Source organism: Zea mays, chromosome 9 (assembly GCF_902167145.1).
Source record: "Zea mays cultivar B73 chromosome 9, Zm-B73-REFERENCE-NAM-5.0, whole genome shotgun sequence".
In the NCBI taxonomy this organism is placed as follows: Eukaryota; Viridiplantae; Streptophyta; class Magnoliopsida; order Poales; family Poaceae; genus Zea; species Zea mays.
In genome coordinates this window covers 3,252,400-3,269,483 of record NC_050104.1, presented here as the reverse complement: position 1 = coordinate 3,269,483, position 17,084 = coordinate 3,252,400, and the positions used below count along the sequence as shown (strand labels likewise).

The 17,084-nt window shown below is 44.0% G+C and overlaps 1 protein-coding gene across 1 annotated transcript; it reads right to left on the bottom strand.

The window, feature by feature from the left end:
* Positions 1-5,724: 5,724 nt before the first annotated feature.
* On the bottom strand, positions 5,725-16,572 carry LOC100502340 (uncharacterized). The gene is made up of 4 exons (NM_001363267.1): positions 15,877-16,572; positions 15,636-15,785; positions 14,583-14,615; positions 5,725-9,090 (listed from the first exon to the last, which is right to left on the bottom strand). Exons 1-4 carry the CDS (start codon positions 16,489-16,491, stop codon positions 6,337-6,339), a joined length of 3,552 nt encoding a protein of 1,183 aa, NP_001350196.1. The 5' UTR covers positions 16,492-16,572; the 3' UTR covers positions 5,725-6,336.
* Between the last annotated feature and the right edge of the window lie 512 nt (positions 16,573-17,084).

Here is a 17,084-nt window from a genome sequence, read left to right as displayed (position 1 = left end):
AAGTGAGTTAGTAGAAATCTTGGACCCAAATTTCCCACCCATGACTAAGGTAACTAGATTTACTGTATTTCTTATTTTTAGATATGAGTATCTATCTTTTATGTATCTAGTTTTACCTTTCATGCCTAGTATTACATTTTGTGCTTACTTTAGCTTAAATGCATGCATACTAGGAAAATCACATGGTAGGTCTGCTTGTTTTAAATTCATACACTTAAGCAAGCCTACATGATTTAAAATGTTCATTTGAGCACGGCACATAGCTCCTTTATCACCCCATAATAAATGATGCATCAATTGATTTCGTTAATATTACAAGTGGTAAAACACTCACATCCTACAATGTGTATCATTTAATTTATATGTGCCAAAAGTTCGGATTATAGATAATTCGCCCCTCTTGATATCAAATCAAAGTGCATGTCTCCTACAAGTATTCAAAACTTGTATGCACAACTTTAGGGGGAGGTTACTATATAATCTAAGACTTTGAGACTAACATCTTTTTCAAGTCTACTTTTCTGTGATAGTCTCATTGTAAGGAAAATGAAGTCCCCGGAGAAAGACAACAACTTCCACTACAAAATCTCCAAGAACTCTCATGTCTCTCAAGCTCTCCATTGAATTTCAATCGGTATCTTTTGAGACTACATCTAGCATCATTTACATGTCTTCTCCAATATTTGATTAGACTATATTTCATATCATATACTTCCATGTTGCTAAAAATGCATAAGTGGTTAACTCATATTCTGTTATCTATGCATAAGGGAAGTTAGTCTTTTCAAATCATGTCTTGCACCTCTAATTTTCACATGTTTTTTCCTAAGTAGAAGATCTCTGTTAGGGGGAGTTTTTCTTCGTCTCTAAAGGGGAGAAAACTTCTTTCTAAAGGAGAACACTCATTTAGGGGGAGTAATCATCTAAGGGCAATTTTTTACTTTCTACATGCTTTTAATGTCTTCCTTTTCGGTGGTTGATGCCAAAGGGGGAGAAGTTTAGGGATCAAAGCAATGAAAACTATATCAAACACCAAACACCACAAATTTAAAATTTTAAAATCTGCAAAAGGTTTTTCAAGTGGTTTTGGTTATTTGGTCCAAAAATAGGAAGTAAGAGAATTATGGAGTTAGGGGAGGCTTAAGTCCATAATATCACATTGTGGGGACAAACATGCATTCTAGCAAGTAGATTGCATATTTTAATTCAAATACTTGTATTATTTGCTTGCTTTGATTGTGTTGTCATCAATCACCAAAAAGGGGGAGATTGTAAGGAAAATGGACCTCGGGCCATTTGCCTAATTGAGTTTTGGTGTTTGATGATCAACACAATCCGTGAACTAATAAGTTTTCTAGTGTTTGTGTTTGTAGTTCATAGGATGCAAGATTAACTTGGACTAAGGAATTGAGGAAAGCAACACCTCAAAAGAAGACATTAAAAAGATCCAAGAAAACTCCAAGTGTGCTGCCTGTGGACTGTCTGTGCGTGGAGCATCGGACTGTCTGGTGGCACATCGGACTGTCCGGTGCCCACACGCCTGACTGTCCGCTGCACCAGGGAACCGCAGCCCAACGGCTAGTTCCAGGTGGCACCCGGAGAGAAGACTACCGGACTGTCCAGTGTAGAAAGCCTGCGGCGCCAACGGTCACCTGCTCTGACAGGGCAACGGCTAGGCGCACCGGACAGGCTACAGTGCGTTGTCCGGTGCACCATCGGACTGTCCGCTGTGCCGCAGAAAGCAGCAGCTTTTCTCCAACGGCTCTATTTGTGTTGGGGGCTATAAATACACCCCCCCAACCGGCCATTTCCAAGTGTGGGAGCCCAAGAGACATACCAAGGCATATATTAGACATTCCCAAGTGCTCTTACACCCAAGTGCTTAATAGAATCACTCGGTGATTAGCGTATGTGCTTTGCGAAGTGCTTAGGTTAGTTAGACCGCTTTAGCGCTTGCTCTAGGTGAACCCTAGATTGTTGAGTGAGTTTAGATAAACCTCACAACCCCTCGGCTCTTGCGTGAGCCGTTGTAATTGTACCGAGTGGGGCGAGTGTCTTGCGAGACCGTGACAACCGCGTTTGTGTCACGGCCGCCACCGTGTACCGGAGGGAACGAGGCCCGCGGCGTTTCGGCCGGAAGCTCGATAGTGGAGACGGCGGGGAGCGTCCGAGAGGAGCCGGAAGCGAAGCACCACTTGCGCGTGGAGAAGGCCCGTGGCTCTCTATGGAGTTACTCGACCGAGGTGCTTGGCCGTCGCGTGGGCTTCCCTTTGCGTAGGGGCACCAACGAGGATTAGTCAGGACCTTGCGTGGTTCCGGATACCTCAGTAAAAATATCAGTGTCATCCATGAGAGTTTGCATCTCTACTTTGCTTTTTAAGTTTCCACATTTATATTAAGCATTTAAGTTTCAATCTTGTAGTCATACTTATTTAGTGTAGATTGAAACTTAGCCATTGCGGTACAGATAGCAACACTTAGACAAAACCTAGTTTGCACATTCTAGTTTGACTATTTGCATAGGTTTTGCTTTAGGGATTTATTTGTGGCCTAGTTTAGCGAAAGTTTTAGAAGTCCTAATTCACCCCCCTCTTAGGCGACACCCGTTTCCTACAGGGGCAAAGTGGGCCATGCCCCCCTCAATTTTATAACCTTTTATACATAATGATCATTTATTGTTAAGTGAAGAAAAAATCAAAGTTTTGATATGATATAGTCATATTCGAAACCTCTAAAAAAAGAGCTAGCGACTAAAATTAGCTGAGAAGTTTAGAATGAATCAAAAAATTGACCAACTAAATTTTAGCTATACCCTTCAAATAATCATTAGTTGTTAGCTACCTCAACCTAGCTAAAACCAGTTAGCAATTAGCTTTAGAGGATTGGGACATGGCCTAAAACAACGTTGTCATGAGCCTCCTCGCCATATCCTCTCCAACCTAGTCCTCACATCTATCAGTTCAACACTAATCTTTCTGACGCCACCTAAACCAGTTTGCCTCGATGCCCCGTTTCAATCGCCGCCTCCTTTCTGACGCGACGTTGTCCGACCCCACCCCTTCCCGGCGCCTCCACCCCCGCCTCGTCGTCGTCGCGACACCGGCCCGCCCGACAAAGCCAGGTCTCGCTCGTCGCAATGATACGACCCGTCTCCACGGCCAACAAGCTTGTCGAACCATCAAGCCCTACCTCTCAGCTGGAGACGTCGCTTGACCCCATCCCTTTACTGGCACCCCTGCCCTTCTAGGAGATCGACATTTGACAAGGTACATGGCTTTGATTTGGTCATCAAAAACTTAGCGGTATGTTTGCTTCTTGTGTTCATACAGTTTATCCTTTGAACTTGTATATCGTATATTGATATGAAACTTGAATTTTATACAACACTAGTTTTTTACGATCTTGCTTGATTTGGTTATGTGGTCTTTCTAGCCTCCATGAATTCTCAGCCTGCGTCCGCCGCTGTCTCAGATGATTATGGGGTTCAATAAATTGCAATATTCAATATCATCTAGATAGTGTGTCAAATTTATATTAGATTTTCAATATTTATGATTCTTCCTTAGTAAATTTTAAACTATATGTGCCGTTATGTTGTGGCACCACAGTACCGCAGGAAATTAGAGAGGGGTGTATGCTTAGGACCGCTGGATTAGGTCATCGACTCATAGCTAGCAAGTGAGAACACCCGATCCTAGCGAGCGTCCTCTTTTTTAGCGGCAGACGCCATGGCGTGAAGCAACAACTGTGTTTGAACCAAGGGTTAACCTGGTGGAGCCGTCGTTGCACCTTCTAGCCTCGTCGCAATCACGATGAGGTTCGCCACGGCTTCAAAACCGCCACAACACCTTCCACGTAGACACACGCCCAAGTTACTTTTCATAAGAAACTTCCCTCCAGGCTGTACGTCTTCACCTGTCACTAAGCCACCATTCGTGACATTCTTCCAGGAGAGAATTCCTCTTTTTCCTTAGGTTTAGAGCCGGTCCGGTTAGAGGTGGATTAGGAATGGATTGAATCTCTTCGTATTCAAAATTAAATAAAAAGAGATTTAATTCTCTCAATTCCCTTGCAAACATACAAGGCCTTAAATGGAAGGATTCCTACTTTCTACGATAGAGTCGGTATTTTTTTTCTAGGATAGCCAATACATAATACAAGTATACAACAGTGGAAGTAAAGGTTTAGAGCGCGACATGTATAGCACAACGACAGATGGACAATGACTGTCATGTAATTAGACCTTAAATGCCAATGTGCAAGTGACTCTCGTATAGCGTGGTTGGTTTGAGAAAAGAATTAGTTCATCATCTTCTTACTCCTCATTTTTTTGTTTGGTTTGTGTAATGCAATGAGTTGATCTATCACCACCTCATTCATCATATTTAGTTAGTTAGTTAGTATTAATATGAGTAATGATGTTATCCCACCAAATTTGAGGAATAGACACATGATGCACCACCTAATTTTGGATTGAGTGATTCCTCAAACCAAACCAAACACACCCATAGCCTATCATATCATGATCCAACCATATATCACAATTAACAATTAAACCTTTCGTCACCAGATTATGTAGATTTATTAAAAAAACTCATAACAAACCATAATTATATCTACAGTTAAATCACGATCTAGTAAACTAGAAGGCTCGCTTGCACCTAAGGTTTAATTGGACGGTAGTCATTGCCCGGCAGATGGCTATACTTCACTAATCCCTTATGGCTAATTTTGGCAAATGGCAAGTCGGTACAGAAAGTATGGCAAGCCAAATGTGTAGCATCCAAACAAACAACAAAGGGCTTGCCAAACGCGGCAAGATCGCATGTCACACTTAGGGATAGCAATTTAATCCGTGGATTCGGATATCCATCGAATATCTAACCTGACGAATTCGGATACGGATATGTTTTTTGACCCGCGGGTTAGACACGTATCCGACCCGAGGTAAAGCGGGCATGGATTTGGATATTAAACATCACCACGGGTTACCCGTTGGATATCCAAAATTAACCAATACTTCAAAAAAATCACAGATAGGTAGACAGCCCAGCCAGTTTGTTGTTGACAAATATCCTGTGGGCTGTGGCGGTGTGCCTGCTCTGTGCTCCCCTCTCTAGCTCTCCTAGCGCTAGCTTAAATGCTCAACACTACACTAGGATCAGATCATCGTAACTTCATAAGGGAGAAGGCCAAAGGCCAAAAGCAGAGGAGATATGCAGACATGTATTTGTTGTCATGTTGAGAACGTATTTGTTGACATGTAGACATGTACTTAAACTATTTATTTGTCATGCAGACATGTATTTGTTGATAACTAGCCAATCATGCAAACATATACAACTTTCTGTTCTAAATTTATTATTGCAATGCAAGACATGTATTTTTTGTCATGTTGAGAATGTTACTTGTTGAAGGACATATATATTTTTAAAATTTTTTTATTAAGTTTTTAGTTGTATGTACGATGAATTGGAAAGAAATTTGATTAATTATGTTATCAAATTGTTGAAAATGGTTCTTTATCATATCCAATGGATATCCGAAACTCTGATAGTCATAGATATAAATTTCTACCCACAGGTATAGTCGCGGACGGATATATCTAGGACCGTGAATATAGTTGTGGGTGGATATTTACAATATCCGATCCAAATCTGACCCGTTACCATCCCTAGTCATGGTGCTACTTTGATGAGGTGGGGATCAAATGAATCATACAGTAGCAAGCGGAATTTTAGGTGCTCTGGTTTGGCAATATATTGCAGCAAACAATACAGGATCAAACAACGTTAAAGCTGGTGAGCTTTGTAGCCAGGACCCATGAAAATGCCTCGAAAAAGAAAGCATTTCCTGCAATCCTCGCATGCTTACAAGCAAAATTTTGTACACACAGTATAAACCGAGTTTTTTTTGGTCAGCGGGATGATGGCACCTACAAAAAGGATGCAAACAAGACAGAATTACAAAACTTGCTCTGATACAAGTTATTGTCGTGTTAGCATTGGACGAATCAACACTGGTCGTGTGAACACATAGGTCTACCCAAATCAAATTAGCTCTGCTTCAATGTGCTCCAGATCTTTCCAATCTGTTGAGCATGATACCAAGAACAAGGGCATGCACCTTCGTGGATAACAAGGCTGCAACCAAATGCCTCAACGACAACTTCCAGCAACTTCCATAGGTCCAATCACTAACTGTATGCCAAGAAAATGACATATATACATGCAACACTGCTGTTCCGGTACTAGCTGCCACTATTAAAGTATTTCGGGAAGATCCATCTTCACTGTCTTGTAGAACTGTTCAATATGCATGTACTGATTCCACAAACTACTCTTCCTGCGATGATGGTGGCTGTAAGTCTAACTTGTACGCCTGAATCTCCATTGGTGAGATAAGAACGTTTCCCTCCTGACCAACATCACCGATCTGCTGAAGGTAACCTAGCATTTCAGGGTCATCATATAAGAGGTTCAGCGAAGTCGCCTTCACATTCACAGCTGACAAATCTTTGAACATGTAGAACAGATTTACTGGCTCTTCCCCAACTGTTGTACACTCCAGTCCACCCCTTTTGCAGTATGATGCGTCCCAGCCTCTCCTGTGCAACAGAACAGCAAATCTTGGCTCTGCTGCTTCTGTGTGAGAAAATCTTAGGGGCTGTGGGACCTTCAGGTTCACAATATGTACATCACAGGGCAAAGAAGCAGTTAATGGAGCAAATGACTGTTGAACCAGCTTGAAGGATTTTTCATGAGGTTTTTTGCTCATAAAAGCATGCATTGGGTAGTTCAGGTGCGCCCCAACACGGTGCGAGAGGAGAGAAGGTTGAAGAGTAAGCAAGCTATGGGTTTGGGGCAAAGCTGAGACATTGGACTCCATGAGGAGATGAAATATAACATTCATGGGCTTGTTGTCCATTACTCCCTGCCCCAGACCACGGCCATCATCCTGAACCAACCTACGATCCAACATAATCTCTAGCCATCCATTTTTCAAGCTTGCTGCGCCCAATGACTGTTTAGAGTGTACAGAAAATCGATTACCATGTGAATCCTGCAAGAAGGCAAGTGATGGCATTGGGTAATAATTTCCCTGTAGAGGAATCTTATCATATGTCTGCCTCCTACTCGTCTGAAAGCCATTTAGATCAGAATAGAAGATCCTTTGGTTGTCAATATCTGTCTTGTATCTGACAATCAGTTCCCTATCATTAAAAGCATGGCCAACAAGATCAACATGGTATTCCTTCTCTATCAGCATGTCCTGTATAGAATCTCCACAATTGTACATGCGTGTACTATGTGAGAGAGGTGACTTAGGCCACTCTGTCTTTGGTAGAGAATGGGCTTCTTGAACCAATGGCCCTTCAGTAAGGATGAAATATCCTCCTTCCTCAACAATTGAGCGAGCTTCCCCAAGTGGTTTGAACAAGTATGCCCCGCTTCCATGGCTTCTATACATGCCAATTTCTTCACCTACCACAGTTTGTTCCCCATACTTGTGACGAGTTACTGTCTGGAGGAGACCATGACATGTATCAAAAGAAAGAGTGTAATTGGAGTTCTTCATCTCCACTGTTTTGCCTTCCAGCTTTGAACATTCATATGGTTCAGGGCAAGGAAATTCCTGTGCAGCTGTGTATGTTTTCACTACAGCAGGAATAGCCTTTTCACAATCCTGCCCAGTAACCACATAGTAGGTCTCCAAACCTAGTGGAGGAACAGAAGCTCTCCAATAAAGGCGGTGCCGACCAGTCGAAATCTTTTCATCGCTGACAAACTGCCACTCAGGGGAAAGTTGACTTGGCAAACAGGACCCATTTGAATTAATAACAGAAACATCTGGACTACTTACAACAACCATAACAATCTCATCCCTTGTCTGCTCTAATGGGTTAAAAAATACAACTGACTGTGCCTTCCCTTCATGAGGAAGAAGAACCTTATGTACCGGCTGAACATCATACTTTGACCGTTCCTGCACAGGCTCAAAATGTGATAATAATGTAGGGTCAGATCTATCGTGGAAATCTCCTAAAAGAACTTCGATTGCCCTGGACATAAATAACTGTAGATCTTGCAGTGAAGTGTGCATTCGCGTCCCATAGTCTACCACAACATGATCTTTAGCTGTGCCAGTTACCCCATCATGATGCTGAAAAAGAGCCAAATTCCTCCTTGCTGCTGTCAGTTTGTGTGAGAAACTGATGGGGAGTTTTGCACACTGAAACTTCTGACAGTATCCTAGAACAAATGAACCCAAAATCTCTGAGGCACGGAGTGTCTGTTCTAGTACACGGTCAACAGCTTTGAAGAATGGCCTTGATACATAGTAACCACTCCAGTAATCCTGATTTCTATCCGCATAGGTAAAGAAATCTCCTGAAAGTGTTGGGAAACCTTGCAGCTCAGCAGAACCCAATTGACCTGACCGTGAATAGTTTATCTTTTCAGCTTCATCTCTCAATGTAGAGAAGTAATCCTCCAGGGTACCAAATTTGACTTCAGCATTAAGATGTGGATTCGAGTTTATGTAATCAAAGAGTTTCTCATAATTGCGGAATTGTACCTCTGCTTCATCCATACTAACATATCGGAAATCATCACCCAAAGGAATGAGAAGTGTATTCGTTCTGTACAGGGTTGATTTTTTCCTATACTGATCTAGAAGCTTTGTTGCTCTCTCTTTCACATTGTCAGGATTTGTCTCAACAGGATCAACTCTCCATGGACAGGATTCATAACTGAAACCACGCATTCGAGCAAAGTCAAACTGGCAGCAGATAGCTGGTTCTGGTCCACATGTGTGTGGAATATCATAAGAATAGAAGGGCATCATGTGAACAAATATGTCAGTTGTTTCTTCAATATCCCAGTTCTGTCTCCACAAATATTCAAGATTCTTTTTCATTGCAAGCTCCTTTTTCACCTCGTAGTGTGTTCTCTGGATTAACATGTTACGGAAACCCATTCTCCTAAGCAAATAAGCCATTGTAGATGAATAACCAAATGGGTCAATTGACCAAGAATTTTTAGGAATAACTCCAATAGTATCATTAAGCCACATATTCCCCTCCATCATCTGTTTAATAAAATCATAAAGATCAATAAATTTCATCGTGACTAAATAATTTTCCAAGTCATGTGTCAATTTGGTATTTGAATATTATTGGCTAGTCCAGATTAGCTCTAATAGAATAGGAAAATAAATAAAAGGTCAAACTTTGCTCCTATCGAGTATCGACCAATAGCAAATGAGACACAATCCATTTGACCAGGATTAATCCCAGAGCACCCCAGGTTTGTAAGGAAAAAATGTGCCATATGGGGCCAAGTAGACCGACATCGAGCACCATGCACGGCAGGACAACACAGGGGTATGCCCAGTTCAAGTAGTTAGGGAGCTGAGGTTGCTTAGGGATGGAGTCAAATTCCGACTGTTATCAGCTAAGTCAGCAGGGAAGAGACTATATGTATTCAGGATGTGTGCATGGATCAATCAAAAAGCTAAACCCTGAACCAGTTCTTTATCTTGAGCCTTGTTCATGGGCTAAGTTCAAGCATTTGGTTCAGCAGCTGCCTGTTTCACTCATACAGCCTCGAACCTGACCACTTTCCCCTCCATTGTGGCAAAAGGATGTGTTCTCTTCCTTGAAAAATATAAGGGCAACCACACGGTAAGCATTGTTAGCCCATACTTCTTAAATCATGCTTCATTGCACCAAACAAACAAACTCCCACAAACATAAAAAACTAGAAAATAATTGGCTGCCTAGATCCCAACATTAAAGTGATTTAAGATGCAAGGCCTGCATATCATTGACATTGAAATGATGTGCATCAATTTGTTAGAATAGAATGTGCTTCTATATTATGCTACGATCATATCAGATCAGGGGTCCAGACAGTTGTTCTATAATAGGGGAAGACCTTAACCGACTTTGATGGACAGGTTTGATCTGTTCCAGAGAGCATAGATAGCAGAGTTAGAATTGGAGTTGGTTAAGGTAGTTGTACCTAGGTTGGACTCCCTGTCATGTTGTAATCCCGATGACAATATTCTACCCTATATATATTCGTCCCCCTTAGCCAAATAGGCCAGTGCGAACAACTTAAACCTGGTATCGTGTTTTCTTACACAATTGACACACCAATGCCATCAATGATTGCAAGTCGTCCGACTAATCGCGATTAATCGCGATTAGTCGAGTTGGTCGCCTGTTAACGACTGATTAGCCGGATGACTCGATCAGGGTTTTTGGTCGTCCAGATCGTCCAATTAGTCGTCGATCAAGGCGATTAGTCGTCCGATTTTGTAGTTTCTAGTCGTTAGTGGCTAGGTTTTTGTATTGGGCTACATGATGTTTTCGGCCCATCTACAGGAACATTTACTTTGGCCTCTCCTCGGCCGAAACCCTAGCACTGCCTAAACCCTGCTTGTGCCCCTCTGTCGCCTGACGTTTGCTCGCCTCTCTGCCTACACCCTCTGCCTGCGCCCAGTCCATTGAGTCCAGAACTCCAAATCACCGGCAATTGCTCGCTTGCAATCACCTCCGCCCCTCTGCCTGCTCGCATGCTCCAGTCTAGATCACCAGCGACAGCTCCAGATCACCGGTGGCTCCACTCTCCAGCACCAGTGATGAGATGAGCTCGTCATCTCAAGGTTCCCCCTGCTCCCCTTTCTTTGTATGAAGAATTGGAGATTATGGGATGTCAGGTTCAAGTTAGTCACAACTCACAATAAAGCAATCTGTTATTTTGTATATCTTGGTTGTTTATTCTAATTTATATAATGTATTTATGTATGTGTGTGTGTATATATAGTTTATGTATTAAGAGCCCTGAGGCTCCCAACAATTAGAGAAAGCCCTGGTTGGTGTCTCTTGTTCCAGCCATATACATTCAATAGTTTCCCACCGAACCGTTGTGGCCCATTAACCAAACCCTGCGATCGCACAAAGCCGCCGCCGTTTTTTCGCCTTCCATTCCCGCCTTCCTCGCACTGTGCAACCGCATCTGGGCGATCTGCGCCCACGCGACGGTGTTCCGCGCCACCACAGGCTCCAACTCCAATGAGTTCAACTCCTCCACCGCCCCATCACCATGGGCAACGGCTACTCGGCATCTGGGGATGCAGAGCCCGCCCTTGCTGCCTCCACCGACCCCTCCTCCCGCCTCCACTATGGCAACACGTCCCTCAAGGCCGACGCCTCAGCGCCCGCGCCCATTGGCTCAGTATTGGGACGACCCATGGAGACATGTGTAGCATCTACATCGTCGGCAAGGAGCGCGGGTGGACGCGATGGTCTCCACTGCAGAGACGGATACGGAGAAGGAGGCAGCGGCGAATGGCGAGGAGCTGCCCGTCATGCCCTGGGCCACCTCTGTCGCAAGGTGAGCTGTTGAATCGCGTGGGGGCTGTGTGGTAATTGTTCTCTAGAGACTACGTGGACGACGAGGTAAACTCTCATCTCCTCACTCTCCCTACCTTGATGAAGCTCATATCTCGCAGCGTAGGATGGTGGGTTGAAGGGATAGGCCCGGGTGTGACGTCTCTGAAGAGACCACCACCGGAATCGAGATGCAGGAGAATACTGCATTTTCCCTATCGGTTAAACTATTGCCTGCAAATCATTGGAAATTCGTTGGAAATTGTACAAGCTCTCCAAAAAATTGGACGGCTCATTTTATTAATTTTAGCACCTACTGTCGCTTCTCAAAAGTTTGTGCTGGTCCATAGTTTTAAATAGTCACTGAATATTTAGATATGTAGTTTGATTGAAAACATAAGTGATAAATAGTGAAATTTACTAGAACCATAAAAGATATTATCACTTTCTTGCACAAAATGCATAATTCCCCGTTGCCTCACATTTATCATATGTCAACTATGCGAGCCTTCGAAAAATATAGTATCTCATGGGTTCATTTATGATCTTAGCACTTGCTGAGAGAGGGAGTGATTGGTACAGTAACGGGTCAAATAGGGACCTCTAATGGGCTAGGCCCATATACACTCTAATACCCCCCCCCAGGCGAAACACTAGCCACTGATGTTGAGACTGGACCGAAACTCCGTAAACACCATCGTCGGGAGCCCCTTGGTGAAGACGTCGGCGAATTGGGAGGTGGTCGGGACGTGAAGGATCCGAACAGCTCCACAGGCGACCCGTTCGCGGACGAAGTGATGATCGATCTCGACATGTTTCGTGCGCTGGTGCTGGACGGGGTTGGTGGAGAGGTAGACGGCGCTGACGTTGTCGCAGAAGACCAGGATGCTCGTGGCCAGTGGACTGTGAAGCTCTTGGAGCAGCTGACGAAGTCAGGCCGCCTCAGCCACGCCGTTGGCCACAGCCCGATACTCGACCTCTGCCCCGCCTGTTCTAGCAGCGGCCGTCTCCGATACCATGAGAGAGGGAGTGATTGGTACAGTAAACCCTAGTTGGTACAGTAACGGGTCAAATAGGGACCCCTAATGGGCCAGGCCCATATACACTCTAACACTTGCTATGGCCTATAGGGTTTACATAGGTTCACAGCTTCTTACTGTCCACTAGGCTTCTCCAGCTGCATTGTTTGTAAGGGACAGAAACTAGCTAACTGTTGTGACTTAATTACTCCTTCATTTTCCCTGTTGATTAAACCGATATCTGAAAAACATAAGAATTTCGCTGCCAAAGATATACCTATGTTGATGATTTTAGCACCTTGTATCAGTTATCAACAATTCGTGCTGACTTACAACTTCTAAAAAAGTAAATAGTCAACGAATTCTTGGAATTACAATTTCTTGAAAAACACATGGGAGAAACAGTAAAATTCGGCAGACCACAAAATATATTGTCTCTTTCTTGCACAAATGCTCAATCTACCTGTTTACTGACAAGTATAGTATGTCATCTATGCAAATTCTAAATAAAAAACTATAGTGCCACATGGGTTAGTTTTTATGATCTTAGCACTTGGAATGGCTTATATATGAGGTTTATGCATGTTGACAAGTTAACATCCCCTAGCCTTCTCCAGCTGCGTTCTCTCTCTCTCTCTCTCTCTCTCTCTCTCTCTCTCTCTCTCTCTCTCTCTCTCTCTCTTCTCTTTTTATCAGATCAATGTTTTGAAAAAAAGTGATTTGTGCATTTGACCCTGCTGTGGCATCGCATCCTTCATGAGTGTTGGATTGCTTTCTCGCGGGAATCTAGAGAGGGAGTGTCGCACAACTGGCTCCATTGTCGGGGGTTGTGCTCACGCCATCAGTTTTGGAGTCTGGAGGAGGTAGGACACTCGCTATTCTCGTTTTGCCCAAAATAGAACATCTCTTCCAACATTGTTACTGTCCAATTGAGTTACATACTGTCAAAATCCATCAGAAATATCTAACTGACTGTTGTTATCGGTAGCTCTCCTACTCAATTTGTCAATATCTAACTGATTGTTGATATATGCAGGGAGGAAAAGCAGTGTCGCCTGTTTCATTGTGTTCATGATGATTCTTTCAGCAATAGGCATTTTTAGGTAGTAAAGGAAACATTTGTGCTCTGGTTTCTGCAAGAGGTTTGCACATAAACAGTTTTTATTGCAGTCTAGGCTCCAACCTTTGGCTGATAAACACTCTCACCACAAGCAACGAAGAAATAAGAATAAATGATGGGATGTACAGAAATCTGAAAATGAATAAATGATGTGGCAGGTTGTAGGAGAGCAGCATGATCTAAGTGAATGCATAACTCTACTCATATTATGCAATGGGCCATAAGTAAAGGTGTGTCATCCAACCAGCCTATGCTAATTAAGCTTATATTCAAAGATAAGCAAACCTGTATCATTGTTCATTCATAAGTATCATTATATGCACTATGCTGTGAACTGCAAAATGAAATACAATGGAAAGAAGCAACAGCATGTTCCATTTATGACAGAGATATTCCCATAAGTTCTTCCTGTTATCATCTCAAACCAAGAATATGATGCTAGCCTTTTCTGTTATATTATCTCGTAAGTGGTAATGTGTCTAGCTCATGCTTGAGAAGTAATGAAGAAAACTTGAGCCCAGCTTTAAAACATGAGAAAAAATATATAACAATAGTAAATAGCATCAAACCGAAGTCTATATGGCATCCCCTTAGCGTCTTTTTCTTTGATATGTAAACTCCATGTGCGAAAGGGCCTCTAGTGTAATGGTTAATGCTTCCGAGTAGCACCTCCAGGTCTCGGGTTCGATCCCCCTCGAGGGCGAATTTCGGGCCTGGTTAAAAAAATCTCGGGTTATGTCCTACGCGCCACCCTCTGACTGGGACGTTGCAGAGTGGGTAGTGACGGCCTGCTAGTGATGGGGGCCAGGGTTCGGGGATTTTCTCGGCCTAAACCTTGTTTCGGTCTCTTCTTAATATAATACCGGAAGGGCGGTCTTTCCCTCCCGGCCGAGTTTTTTATACGTAAACTCCATGTGTTTTTCAGCATGGTGCATGCCAAATAACAAAGAGATAAAGAATGCATTTTGTTTATGCATCAGCTGTAGGCAATCATGACACAAAATTTAGCAAAGAGCAAAGATATAAAGTCATTGTGTGTACTTGCCTGTTCTATGATGGCAAAGTAGTGGGAGTTTGCCTGCATTGAGAAACAAAGGAAATTCAATGTAGCTTACTTTTAAAGTAATAAATAAATATGACAAAATACTTTGTTAGAAAAGAATAAACCAACAGAAAGCGTAGTGTTATAAAACACGATAATTAATATATCTCCAGAGTAGATGTTCATTAACATATAATGAAGTAGTACAATATCTGTTAAACAATGAATAGCTTAATAAAAACAAGCTCACAGCAGAAGCAACATGCTAAAGGAAAAACATAAATTAAATATGCCGGTGCTGTTTGTGATCATTTAGCCATAACCCTGATTGTTGAATCTTCTTAGCATGTGTACTAATATATGCAAATTCACGAGCAACAATGCCTGGCAGAATAGTTCACGTAATGCTCAATTGCCCATAGAATATGTAGATTTTGTAAGCTTGAAGTGGCCAGTTAGAATAAGAGCGACAACTACACCTGACACTAGGCCTGAAATGACTTCTACGCATGGAAACTACAAGCACACAAGCCAACAATATATAAAACCAAAATAAGTTACACCCAGTTCATGCCTAAATATGAAACAGCATCAAGCGCATACCTCCCTAAGGTTTGAGATCACAATGTGGGCAAGGAGAAACAATGAAATTTCATATCAGTCCTACAAGCACGCAGGGGCGACGGCAGGGGGGGGGGGCACAGGGGGCAATGCCCCCCTAATGCTCCCCTAATTCTTTAGAACCTGTTAGTTTTTTAGCTAATTTTCATGTAAACAGTGCAAAAAATGCTTCTAACAGCCCCCCTAGTGTAATTTGGTCCCCCTAATTTTGGATCCTGGCTTCACCCCTGCAAGCACGGCACGTCGGATTTCATTTGTCGTCAGCTAGACAACCAGGTAATAAAATGTGAAATGAAATTCCATTTCATTCATGTCCAAGACAGATGATGACGCATGGCATATTAGCATGGCAATGGAAAACACAAGCAAGGAAACAGAAGCTACGGCTTACTCCTTAAGCCTCATCTAAACCACAAAGTTTTGCTTCCTTCTCACCTCATCGTTCATGACCCATCCACCACTCACGATTTCGAGCTGCCTATCACGGACAAGCTTAGCCAGTGCCTCTTGCTTTTTGGGCGGCGCGTCGCGCCACCATCTCTCCAGGTATGACATCTCCTCCCATATGAACTTCCTCCGCGAATCCTATACCATAGCAGAATCCTGACGATGGTCAAAAGGAGAAGAGCACCAACGCCCGAAAGCAAATCTGGAGTGGCGAGAACACTAGGAAGACCTTGGAGAGGGACTCGACGATGGTATCGAGGATGTGGCGCGACTGGCGCTGGTAGTACTCCTCGACGGTGCGGATCCACCCGGGGTCGTTGTGCGAGTGCGGCGCGACGAAGACCTTGAGCTTCTCGGTATCCCACTCGTCGCCCCTGTACTTGACCTCCCACCCCTGCTTCCACGCACCGCCGTCGACGTCGCTGAACTCGATCCGGTCGTAAAGGTCCCTCGTCGTAATATCCACGGGCGCCTCACGTCCGATCCGGTTCGCCACAGCGGCCGCTGCGGCCTCGGCCGCGGCCGAGTCCCGGAGGCGGAAGGCGGGCCTGCGGCTGAGGCGCGCGCGGGAACGGACGGGCGCAGACAGCGCGGCGGAGCGGGATGAGGGGAAGCCGAGACGGAGAAAGGCCAGGATAAACAGCACCGCGAAGGCAGTCGTGGCGAGGCAGAGGGCGCGGCGGGAGTAGGGAGTGGACGCGGAGTGGAGGCTCCCGCGGCGGCGGGAGGAGGCGGGCGCAGAGAGGGAGGACTTGGAACGGAGGTGGTGGTGCGCCTTCGGCTTGGAGGTGGTGGGGAGTAGTGCGCCGGAGCGGGCCCCGCCGCTGCCGGAGAAGAAATGCATCGCCGCCGGTTTCGGGATCGGGATGGAGTGGCCTGACTGACCTCGCGCGGGCTGCCGGTTCCGGGGTCGTCTGTCGTCTCGAGTGGGTGCGCGGTGGGCCTTCCCACCCGTGCCCGGCACGGTCCAGCGATATTTTTGGTCGCTCCGTTTGTTTCGATGACTGGTGGCCCTGTACGAATGGTATGCTTCAATGACATGTGGGGCTACCTCTAAACTTCTAGGTGGTGAACAGTGAACTGAGAAGTGTCAACTGATTCGAACTCATCTTATTGTAGTTAGGGATGATAATTTAACCCGCAAACCCAACATTCGATAGGTACGGATATAGGTAAGGATTTTGACTCGCGGATGTAATTCGCATCTGACCTGAAGTTTCGCGGGTGTGGGTATGAATTTCTATTTCAATCCGTGGGTGACTTGCACCCGACCCGAAATTTGGTTTATTCGGTATTTTACGCAATAACGATAAAGATACAATAGTAATTATTTTCAATAAGTAACTTGGCTAATGATTCATGAAGTGTTTTGTTGCTGCTCAACGTGATAAAGCTTAAAATTCATACATATAACTTAATTATTACTGGTATTTAATT